Source organism: Scatophagus argus, chromosome 18, assembly GCF_020382885.2.
Source record: "Scatophagus argus isolate fScaArg1 chromosome 18, fScaArg1.pri, whole genome shotgun sequence".
Classification (NCBI taxonomy): domain Eukaryota; kingdom Metazoa; phylum Chordata; class Actinopteri; family Scatophagidae; genus Scatophagus; species Scatophagus argus.
In genome coordinates, this window is record NC_058510.1 from 9,603,324 (window position 1) to 9,615,380 (window position 12,057).

The 12,057-nt window shown below is 42.4% G+C and overlaps 1 protein-coding gene across 11 annotated transcripts in view; it reads left to right on the forward strand.

Annotated features, from left to right (window-relative positions):
* scrib (scribble planar cell polarity protein) overlaps positions 1-12,057 on the forward strand; it is a 60,007-nt gene that overhangs the window by 24,656 nt on the left and 23,294 nt on the right. For 10 of the 11 annotated variants that reach the window (XM_046371442.1, XM_046371436.1, XM_046371439.1 and 7 more), the window contains exons 4-20: positions 135-224; positions 687-743; positions 1,099-1,162; positions 1,834-1,908; positions 2,034-2,178; positions 3,081-3,199; positions 3,328-3,527; positions 4,007-4,173; positions 4,613-4,740; positions 4,984-5,109; positions 5,281-5,466; positions 5,568-5,936; positions 7,639-7,701; positions 10,052-10,141; positions 10,228-10,305; positions 10,434-10,751; positions 11,952-12,032. In XM_046371442.1, coding sequence (XP_046227398.1) covers positions 135-224; positions 687-743; positions 1,099-1,162; positions 1,834-1,908; positions 2,034-2,178; positions 3,081-3,199; positions 3,328-3,527; positions 4,007-4,173; positions 4,613-4,740; positions 4,984-5,109; positions 5,281-5,466; positions 5,568-5,936; positions 7,639-7,701; positions 10,052-10,141; positions 10,228-10,305; positions 10,434-10,751; positions 11,952-12,032 — 2,356 coding nt within the window. The remainder of the gene's footprint in view (positions 1-134; positions 225-686; positions 744-1,098; positions 1,163-1,833; positions 1,909-2,033; positions 2,179-3,080; positions 3,200-3,327; positions 3,528-4,006; positions 4,174-4,612; positions 4,741-4,983; positions 5,110-5,280; positions 5,467-5,567; positions 5,937-7,638; positions 7,702-10,051; positions 10,142-10,227; positions 10,306-10,433; positions 10,752-11,951; positions 12,033-12,057) is intronic. The other variant, XM_046371438.1, reaches the window with a different exon arrangement.

Genomic DNA, 12,057 nt, shown 5'->3' on the forward strand with positions numbered 1-12,057 from the left:
ATGTAGTCTGTAAATAGTCTCGTCTGTGTTCGTGTGCATGTGTGTTTGTGTCTGTGTTTATGAGTCGGGTGATCCTATGCATTGTACAACAAGAGTCTCTCTTCACAATTTTCCCTCCTGTCTTTCTGCCTCAGATTGCCAGATGGCTTTACTCAACTCCGAGCACTGGCTCACTTGGCACTCAACGACGTGTCATTGCAGACGTTGCCCAACGACATTGGAAAGTATGTACACACGCATAAAGGCTCGTAGCAGACCATTTGAAGAGATAAAATGCGTTTTTTGTCTTGGACAGTCAAAGTAATTGTCTTCATTGAAAATGTCAGATTTTAATTATGGTAATCAAGCCATCAGGCTGGTCCGTGTTGTCACACTGGAAGTCTTCTACTTGTTCAGATCTTTGATACATTAGTAGAATGAGCAGGTTTTCAAGGATTGTAATTCTGTCGCCCAGTGGGCTCCAAGGCAGCCGGTCTCTGGGCTCTGGGCCACCACTGTGCTCAGACAGATGGAAGAGCCCCCTCACCACTCCAGGCAGCCCAGACGAACAGACCTGCCATCTGACTAACCAACCTGTCTCTGCTCTCCCCTCTCTTACTCCCTCATCCTCTGTCTTTGGCACCTGCCAACTCCTACCCCTCTTTTGTCATTCACTCACCTCCTTTTCACTTTCTCCTTTTTTATAGCCTTGCCAACCTGGTGACTTTGGAGCTCAGGGAGAACCTGCTGAAGTCTCTGCCCACGTAAGTGTCAGCAACCATGTTCAGCAGTGCTTGGCCTCTTTTGTTGTGATTCCCCACCATCTCCATCAAGCACAACAAGCACCTGTTGACAATGCTAGATGACAGCGATTCCATAATGCAGGAGGAATTGTCACCTCTGTTTCCTCTTTATTACTTGAGCTTTTGTAGATCATTATACTCATCGGGCAATTTAGTTAGATGTGTAGAAGAACATGACAGAAACTACTAATTATGTATAATGACATAGGTTTAAAAACATTCTTTGCACTTGTCAATAACTGTGGTCTGCTTTTAAGTCTTTCAAGGTGCATTTTTGCGTGACTGGCTGTATGTGGTATTTTCTGTGAATATTTAGGTCACTCTCATTTTTGGTGAAACTGGAACAGCTGGACCTGGGCAGCAATGAACTGGAAGTTTTGGTAAGTCTCCCTGAATCACATAATAATATGGAGCATATAGTTCATTCTACTGTCAAGCACTCAAAGAGCACCCTCAGTCGTGACTTAAAATAACATATTTTATGTATCACAAATAACCTGACATTCCCACTGCAATAATAATGACCCAGACTACATATTTACCTCCTCACAAACAGCAGAGCTGGTCTGTCAGACCTGAGGCCCTGCATGCACTGTACCCCATAGCTAACACTGTTATAAGAATGGATACACCCACCAGCTTCGGTAGGACAGGGTAAACAATGTCTCCTGACCTGCTAAGGGTGGTGGCTGAGCTAGTGGTTGACATAATGACGAAGCCTTGGCTGCCTGCATATTTGTCATTAACTATTGCTTTACTGACATTCTCTCGTCATTTATCACTCAGACTTCAATGTCAAGTGCTTATGGGAGGCTTTATACCAGCGATGCCTGTTTATTGAATTTTCGATTATCTTCAACAGTGTTGAAGAAAATAGCTGTTTAAAAATCCTATTTCCTTAAGTTATTCACAGCAGAGATATAAAGATTTAGATAAAAAGTTTAGACAAATTTTATGCATCTGGCTGTTTACAAATGGAGCAAATTTCCACTCACAATGGTCCCGATGTGCTCCCTCCTCTACCTTCTCTTTGCTTCATCCCACCTTTTAGCCGGACACCCTCGGGGCTCTGCCCAACCTGAGGGAGCTATGGCTTGACCGTAACCAGTTGTCCTCATTACCGCCAGTGAGTACAGTTTGATACAACTGTTTTATTTTTTCTTTAAAGCTGCCATACCTTTTTTCTGTGAAGGCAATGGTTGTATTTGCCTTTGTGGTTCACTGCAAGTGGTAATTATTATATGTGTGTAGGAGCTGGGGAACCTCCGGAGACTGGTGTGTTTGGACGTGTCAGAGAATCGTCTGGAGGAGCTTCCCTTGGAGCTAAATGGCCTCCTGGCTCTCACTGACCTGCTGCTCACACAGAACCTGCTGGAGGTTGTTCCTGACAGCATAGGTGAGAGACTGGGAGTGGAGGAGCTTTGTCCTCAAAGACATTCAGGAAAGAAGTTTGAAGTTCCTGGAGTTTTCTTATCAGATGCCAAAACACAGCACAACGGTTTGTGATGCTAGCAGGCAGGATTTTGCAACTCTGGAAAGTTATCACGGCAGCAACTATTTTATCTTTTATCATGATTGGGAGGTAGGCCGTGAAAATATGATGTAACCACCAAACCACGCACTTGGATTTACCTGATGCATTGGCTTGACTGATGATGCTGCATTGTGTTGGAGCAATAGTTGAGCTTGTTTCAATTTCTTTTTTAGTCAGAGCCCCATGTGGTGGCACCCTGATGGACTGCCTCTATTCAAATGAAAAAGGCCTCAAATCAGTCTGAAGACAGTATTAGAAAAGCAGAATGGCAAACTGTAAAATTAGGCCAGAAATAGCGATAGAGACAGGTAATAAAGAAATGTGCATATAATTTAATATATTGTACATATTATTTTAGAATGAGCACAAGACAGCGCTAAGGCCAGTATTAGGTGACATGAAAGAACAGCAACAGTTTGCCCTATACCAATTAGTGTGTTAAAAGTTTTCTTTTTTTTCTTTGCTTTTCTACAACAAAGGGAATATTTTTAGGTGTTTGGGAAAAGATTGCCATCTCATAATAAAATTGGAGGCTGGCTCACTGTGGGTCAGACTAGTGCTCCATTATGTAAGAACAGCACTGCCCCCTACTGGAAATATAATGCCAGTGACAAGTAACACAAACCAAAACAGTTGTGGTTGTTCTGTTTTTAATTGAATGAATTTTATTGGTGTTATTCCTTGTAGTGCCTTATTATAATGCTTATTATTATTATTATTATTATTATTATTATTATTGTGTTTTTTCTGTGTTTTGTGGCTAGGCTGCCTGAAACAGCTATCCATCTTGAAGGTGGACCAGAACAGATTAACCCACCTGACTGATTCAATAGGAGAGTGTGAAAACCTCACAGAACTCGTTTTGACAGAGAACCTTTTACAGGTACGAAGATATGAGCCACTTAGAGCAGCCTTGAACTGAGACTGCTGGCTTTTATGTATCCCAATTAATACTTACATCTAATTAATGTATGTGAAGCTTTATTATAATTTTTGTCCTGTCCCTCAAAGTCACTTCCTCGCTCGCTGGGCAAGCTGAAGAAGCTGACCAACCTGAATGTAGACCGTAACCGCTTGGGCAGCGTGCCCAAAGAGCTGGGCGGCTGTGCCAGCCTCAACGTCCTCTCACTGAGAGACAACCGCCTGGGCAAACTTCCTGCTGAGCTTGCAGACGCCACTGAGCTACATGTGCTGGATGTGGCTGGAAACAGGTAACCTCACTTAACTTCCTGGACTGTAAATAATACACAGCAGCTTTTCACGCCAAGATTAAAGATTTAAATAGAATTCCTTCCTCAAAAAATGGACTTGGAGCTTTACCAGCATCCTGCAGAGACATTGCTCCTCCGGTTTTGTCATTTTAAGGAGATCAGGACAACAGCACAATTCAAAGTTATGGAAATGACTCTGCACATTCATCATTCTGCATGCTGAAACTGAAACACTCAATTGTAGAAACAAGCAGAAAAACATCTTTAATTGGAGGGGGACTTAAATTTATCAGTACATCTGATATATGGGTGCTTGTTCCATTGTTCCAGCCATTGTTTTTTTTTAAACTCTTAACTTAAGGTTGGAGAGTTTTCTGATTATTAGTTTAGTTTTCTGATTTAACACTTTATATTTAGGATCATATGAATGTTAGATGGCTTATATTTCAGTTACTTACCTCATCCCTTCTTTTATTCAGATTACAAAACCTGCCTTTTGCCCTGACAAACCTCAATCTGAAGGCCATGTGGCTGGCAGAGAACCAGTCGCAGCCAATGCTCAAGTTCCAGACAGAGGATGACGAGCGCACGGGAGAGAAAGTTTTGACCTGCTACTTACTGCCCCAGCAGCCTTCTCCAAGCCTTGGTGAGTACCGCTTAGTTAATGCATCGATTAGACCTTTTTTGTAAACTTGCTTAGTCTTTTAAATTTCATGAAAATACTGTATTAGTATTTAATTTTATACTTGGATAAATCTTAATAAGGCATGTTTTCAGACACCTGTTGACCTCAGAGAAATTGATGCTTAAATCTGTTTTGAATATGTAACTGCTAATACTGAAAACTGGTGCATGTAAAATGCTTAATTTGTTCACTGTATTAAGTGGTAGGAGATTTGTCACACACTGTATATGGAGCTTGACATTTTTTATGTATCGTTTTCAGTCTATTAGCTAGCTAGCTAACTGTCACCACATATTGTGAGGCTTGAAAGTCTGCTCTCGAAGCCTTTCATTTAAAAGTAAACCACAGCTTTAACCTTGACGTCTTTCTCTCCCCTTCACTTTTCCTTCGTTTTCCACAGAGAACTTGTTGCAAAACAGCGTGGATGACAGTTGGACAGACAGCAACCTGAACCGAGTGTCAGTCATTCAGTTCCAGGATGAGACCAAAGCTGAGGATGAGGATGACGAGGCTGCTGCAGAGCGCAGGGTGAGCAGTCATAGCAATGCAGCGTCGCTTTATGTCCTCATCTTGTCATTTTGCTCAGATAATTTTCACGTTTTGACCTCCAATTTCCCTGAGGGAGTCATTCCAAAGGGATCAATAAAGTGAAGTCTAAGTTCTAACTGTCAACATTGATATTCTACATCTCTGTTGTCATTTGTTTGAGCTAACTGAACTGTAACTGAAAGCAAAAGTCATTTTTAAATCTGCTTTTTTTTTTTGTTTCAGGGCCTGCAGCGCAGAGCCACACCCCACCCTAGTGAGTTAAAGGTGATGAAAAAGGTGATTGAGGAGAGGAGGAATGAAGCTTACACATCAAGACCCGATGGGGAAGAAGAGCCCCTTGATCCACAGGTATCCACGTCATCACAATGAGCAAAATATGGGGTTATCATTTAGACATTTGTTCTTGTTGTAGTACTCTATCTAGATAGTGTCATAAGAAGACAAAAAGCACTTTTAACCAGAAGATGTCACTCAAGTTTTGCGTCATTATTCACTGGTGCACTTTGCTTTGGGTTTTAGGAAAAGCGGCTGAGTGACCTGTCCAATCAGAGCCATGACTCCCAGGTGTCCAACAGCACGCTGTCGGCCACCTCCCATGAGGACAGACACAACGTGACGGCAGCCTCGCAGAGGGAGGGCCTTGTAGACGGCCACTCCCCTCAGGAGGAGGAGGAGCTTGATGAGATGGAGGTGGAGTACATTGAGGTGAATATTTTAAAACATCCTTAACATTGTGAGCATCTGTACATGGTGATTTGGCTACAGCAGAAGCACGTGAGTTAAATCTAAGCCCCTCTTTTCTGCAGCCCACTGTGCACTTTGCAGAGGAGCCCATCATCCGTGGTGGGGACGAGGATGACGAGGAGGACGGTGAAGACGGTGAGAGGAGTGACGAGGAAGACGAGAGGCCTGCCTTTCCTGTGGAGAAGCAGCGTCTGATAAGAAAGGACACTCCACACTACAAGAAGCACTTCAAGATCACCAAGCTGCCCAAACCCGAGGCTGTGGCTGCGCTGCTGCAGGGCTTCAGTCCCGATGGCCTCAACTCTGCAGCACAGGCCACAGAGGACGAGCAAGAAGAGGAGGAAGAGCAATGTCTGTGCACCCCTCAGCACCATCACAGAATGGATGAGCTCGTTGACAGCCGGCATCAGGTCAACTCTAGTCAAGTAAAGGTAAAGGAGAGATCCCAGTACAGTGCAGGATAGTTACTATAAGTACAAAAACATAATTTTCTTTACTTGCATTTTTAGAAATTTAATAAACTTACAAGAAATTGCTACAACAGGACATAAAATAACATCACGCATTAGATCAGTTTCATAGCTTATTTTATGCTTAAGTTTTTCTATTCATGTTGACAGAATATAGTCCAATCGAACATCAGTCTATTTTTTTGCTTACTCATTGCGTCTATACAGACACTTCATACTGTATGCATAGAGTGCTTTTAGTGCCTTGCAAGTTGCATTAAGTTTTGAGCACTCATTTAGGATGTGGCACTGCATGCAGGGTCATTGTGGAAATGAAGACGTCTGTCCTTGAGCTGTAAGTCGAGGGCAGCATCTTCCTCATTTTGTGGTTTGCAAACTTGTCAACAGTCTCTACTCAGAGCTTTGCTTTGTCTTGCTGTCTCAAAGACGAGATGTCCCTCACCACCTACAGACACTCGGATGTCTTTGCTGATAATACTCTCGATTATCTCACAGCATTTACATTTCTTTGACACATAAAAAAATGCATACACACTGACTGATTATAAACCTCATGAGATCATCTTGATTTTTGTTTATGCACAAATAAAACATCAGATATGAATTCTTTGTCAAAAGGAAAATGTCTCTTACACACAAGCAGCTGCAGGTCTTTCTTGCACAACACGGCGTGGTTCATTGCTTAACTTCTCGCTGTGTTTATCAACCATCTCCAAAATTAATTGGATGACTTTTTCACACTCTGATTTTGTAACATTGCGTGTGCGTGCAGAGAGTGAGTGAAGTCTGCTCTGGTGCGGCTCATGGAAAATGAACCTTAATAATGATCATTAGTATATAGTGAGACTTAATGAATTATTTTGATTTATCATCCTGATTTTAGCAATCCTTTGTAACACTGTGATCAAAAATCATTTCACCAAATCAGGTGTGTGCGTGTGTGTGTGTTTATGAATGTGGGTCTGTTTGTGTGGCTGATCTCAGACCAACCAGAACATATACTGGCAGAGCTGGAATGTGAGATCTAAGTAGTCTTGTTTGTGTCATATGATTATAATCTCTTATGGGATATTTAAATTATTCTACTGGTTACTTTATTGCTTTTGCAAATCAAACACACCGGGACAAAATTCTTTGATTTTAATAAGAACTTTTGTGTTGAACTTTCTGTAAATGACTTCTGGAAAGTCATCTTGTAGATGATCTTGGCTTTTTGTAGCCTGAAAGTGTACTATAATTTTGTACAGTATTTCTTTTTACAAAAGTAGCCTTGTTGACTAAACGACAGCTTGCTACTGGAGGAGTTTGCTTTCTGTGGTGTGGAGGCTGGGCTTATTCTGCTATGGGAGCTTTTGCCTTCTCTTGTCCGCTCTCTCGACAATGTGTGTTTTGCACTGTAGCTCAGCTCCTTGGTCTTGTCTTTCCGTCTCTGCCTATATTTGCTTCTGGTGGCTGGGGAGTGACTGTGGGATTGCTACTGCTTCAAGGTGGTCCATCCCAGTGGACTAGAAAGTCAACCTGCAAGCAGACAACTGAATGTTGGGTGTGTTTGGTGAAGTTTGTGGAAAGTGTGACAAAAGTTGTTTTTTTTCTTTAGTGTACGAATGAGCATATTTTTGGCCTGACTAATCCGCATGCCTCTCGCTGGTTCCTGTCCTAACAGGGGGTGTCATTTGATCAAGTCAATAATCTGCTGATTGAACCTGCTCGAATTGAGGAGGAAGAGGTCTGTACATACTCTTTCCTGTCCGGTCTGTCTCTCTTTGTCCCTCACTCACCCAACCATTCACCCATCTGTATTCAGAGGTAAAGAAGAGTATCCACAGAAAATCCACGGTTAACCCGAGCCAATCACAAGGGACCCTCTAACCACAAATCATTCATGAGATGGCCAGTGTGGCAGAACTGGATGCAGTAGCCATGTGCAGCTGTTTTTTCATTGGACAGCAGGATTTCAAACACTTACAGTGAGGCTTCACAGTTAGGCGCTTCACAGTTAACAGTACTAGTTGGCAAATTGTCAACAATATTTTTTTTCTCTCTCTGTGGCATTCATGTATTTAATCAGCTTCAGCTGGCAAAGTCAGCAGCCTTCTCTAAAAATTATCCATTTCAAAAGTGATGCTCCTTATTTCTTATCCACAAGATGTTACAGTGATCATATGACTTCACCCTTCAGTTTAATGTAACAGCTGGTGAGACCTGTTTGTCAGGAAGTGTAGCAGTGTCCTTTTATTTTTCTCCAGCAGCTTTGCACATGACGCACCTCTTTAAACAGTAAATAGTTTATTGGTGCCCAGCCAGATATTTTAAAATTTGTTTTGGGTGCTTTTTAGTGCTTTTATTTTATGGGACAGTTTGAAGAGTTGACTGGAAGTGGAGGAGGAAGAGAGAGGTCATGTACTTCGCTGCATTTGTTGGAAAGTCTGACCTTTCCAAGATATTATTACTACCCACAGCTGTATTGTCCTTGCCAAGTTCAACCTTATCTTTAATTTTTTTAAAATAAATTTTAGGAAGCATATTTGTCATCCTGCCATGTTTTTCTAAAATGTCACCAAATGACCAAACCTTTGACCACAGGCAAAGTGGTCTAAACCCCAGTCTTGCATCAGGTTCTGCCACACTACATCTCTGCTCCTGTACCTTCCCTCTGCTTCTGCTGCTTTGCTCCTTTTCATCCCCTGTCCACGCTGTGTTGCCCTGGGCTGGTTGCACTGTGACAAGGCAAGTCAGAAGTCTGCTCCGCCAACATCCTCCAAGTGTTTTTTTTTTTCTTTACTTTTTCATTGGGGGGGGGGGGTACATAGCAGGTAACTCGACTGCCAGCCAGAGGAGGAGCTCCAGTTTGATGAAGACAGATGACCTTTTCTTCTCAGTAGTCCAATTTCAGTGTTGTAAACCTGTATGGATTGCAGATGACTGTCATGGCTAAGTTTCTAAATTATAGGAAATGACATTTGATATTTTCATTGTCGTCATTGTTTTTGCAGTCTTCTGTTCATGGCGTTGTGTAAAGATATTCTCCTATGTTGTTTACTCTTGGTGAAGAACGTGCATACACACTTTAGTGTAACTGGCTGCCACCTGAACAACAAATGCTGAGTATCTCCACTACAACTCCAAAACCTTCTCCATGTCCAGGACGCAGCACACTCTTTTCCTTTGTTACTTTTGACGTTTTCATTTTTCCTTCCACTTGTCCTTCATTTGTCTCCTTTCCTATCCCTTTTTGCATGGCTTGCAAGTAAACCGAATACATACCTATTTTCAGTAAGGTTTGAGCCTCTGTGAGTCCAGTTAAATAGGGTTCAGACAGTTTTTGTTTGTTCACTTGTCTGAAGTCTACTGTCAGTTAAGTGGTTACTGCTAATGAAAAATTATTTGGCTACAGCTTTGGTTTTTTTACGTCACACTTAGAACCCTGATTCCAAAACAGCTGGGCGGCTGTGTTAAACATAAAACAGAATTTGAATGTTTTTTAATTCTTTTAGATGTACTCAATTGAAAACAATACAGAGACAACATATTTAATGTTTTACCCCAACAGCTTCATTGATCTTTCAAAGTATTTGGCTTGTTCTGAATTTGATCCCAGCAACATATTTCAAACAAGTTGGGACAATGCAAACAAGACTGGGAAGCAGGTTCATTGGTGACAGGTGGTAGTATCGTGGTGAAGATGATGAGTGTGAAAGGGGTCACCCTCGAAAGGCTCAGTCGTTCACAAGCAGGGATGGGGACGGCATTCACCCCTTTATGAAACATACTGCACTGTTTAATCAGGCTTGCAGAAAATGTCTTTAAAGAAAAATAATCCACTCAAGCTGACATTAGGCCTCAGACAGGTTACATTATCTCTCCGTCCATCTGTTGGCATGACAACGGGATGATGTTGTGATAAGAATGACACCACCCTCTGGCAGAAGGTGGGAGGTCAACCATAACTTATATCACACAGTTTAAGATGTGACAATAAAGGCAAATGCCTCCTGCTGAATCTGTCCTGAGCTAAGTGGTGTTTAGAGGGGTTCAACTAGTCATTTTGCTGACACACACCCCTCCTTAACTTGCAGCACACCCTGACCATTCAGAGACAAACAGGTGGCCTGGGTATCAGCATTGCTGGAGGGAAAGGATCTACGCCTTACAAAGGAGATGATGAGGTAAGATGTGTACCTAGAATCTGGAGAGTCTTCACATATCAGAAGTCATAGTTACACAAATTCACTTTTTTTGTTTGTGTTTTCAGGGAATCTTCATTTCCAGAGTATCTGAGGATGGTCCTGCAGCCAGAGCAGGGGTGAAAGTGGGAGACAAACTCCTAGAGGTAAAACATTTTCTATTTACTTTGTCTTTTTGTCTCAAGCAACTCTTTCCTCTGTTTTCTTTTAAGATGTTTAATCTAAGAGTGTGGCAAGTCAAGTCATTCTCTCCAACTGTTTGTGATTGACCAAGGTGAATGGTGTGGACCTCCACGAGGCAGAACACCACACTGCAGTTGAAGCTCTCCGTAGCTCCGGTGCTACAGTTTCCATGACAGTGCTGCGGGAGCGTATGGTGGAGCCAGAGAACGCCATCACCACCACACCCCTTAGACCAGAGGACGACTACTTCCCGCGGGAGAGACGGAGTAGCGGCCTCGCCTTCAACTTGGAGACCACTCCCACAGGGCCTCAGCAGCGGCTCTCCACCTGCCTGATCAGAAATGACAAGGGGCTGGGGTTCAGCATCGCTGGGGGCAAAGGATCCACGCCCTATCGCACCGGAGACACGGTGAGACATGCAGACGCTCACAACATCACTCTGATTATCGCAAAAAATAATCAAATCAGTTTTTAATGCAGTGAATTTTCTCAGTTTTTTAAACCTTCAGTAACTTTATTTGTTGGTGTATAGCTGGAGTATATCATTTCAGAAAAGATTTTTTAAAACAATAACAAAAGATGTATCATAACACAGGTTAGCTAAAAGAGAAAGATACGAGAGATGATCCATACCATCACTGCATACAGGTGTAGTCTTTGTGTTTGCAGTTTCAGTCAAAGGGATCTGTCTTTTACCAGTGTCTATTCTAGCCACAGCGTTTACAGTCGTCACCAGGGAGACGGAGATATGAATAGCCAGCCTTGACACCTGATAGGCCCGCTGTAATGTGGACGGGGTGAGGTGCATATTTGGGTCAGTGCAACACTGCATTGCAACTCACCCAACTTATGCAGCTCAGCGAGCCCACAAAGAGAGAAGGACCCACAAACTGTAGGATTTAGGCAGGTCTGACTGTAAGTCTTGCCTCTCTTTCAAAAGCCTTTTTTGAAATGGATGCACTGACTCGCCTTTTTGTCAGTTGATCTGAGGAAGAGGTGCTGTAGACTTTGCTCCAGCATGTGTTTACACTTTTTGTGCCTCGCTAGGAGTTTTATTGGGTTAAACAAATAGTGTCTGTCAACAAATTTGTCTGAGCAAAGGGACAGTATGTCTCAGGGGTCATGGTTTTTAATGAGCTGCTTATGCTGTAGAGTCCACGTGTCCTAATGATGAAGCGCTATGCTGTTTATCAGTTGTAATGTATGTGTGGGTTTTGCTCATGTGTACAGTTTTATTTTATATTTTTTTGTGACATAGTGCGCTGCTAATGTCACAGAACAACCTTTATAAATCATGGCAGAAGGTAATAAATAAAGAAATCTTATTTTTGGCTCAGAGCCACACTCTGGGATATCATGCCCCGACTGACTGACTGCCTTTCTAGACAGTTCACAGTTAGCACGCATTCATCACAGCATTGCAGCGTGTTGCACTAGTTGACACTCATCCTGTTTTAATTTGACGCACAGGCAGGGGAGGTCAGAAAAGATTTGTGGAATAATTTGCCTTTTAGATACAGTTTACTAGCATCATGTCTTCTTTTTTTATGTATTTCTTTCAAACGTACAGAAAAGTTTAAACATTTGACAAAATCTCTTGTCTGTTTAGGGAATCTACATCTCTCGCATTGCAGAAGGCGGAGCAGCACACAGAGACAGCACACTGCATGTAGGAGACAGGGTGATCTCCGTGAGTACTACACACCCTCTTCTAC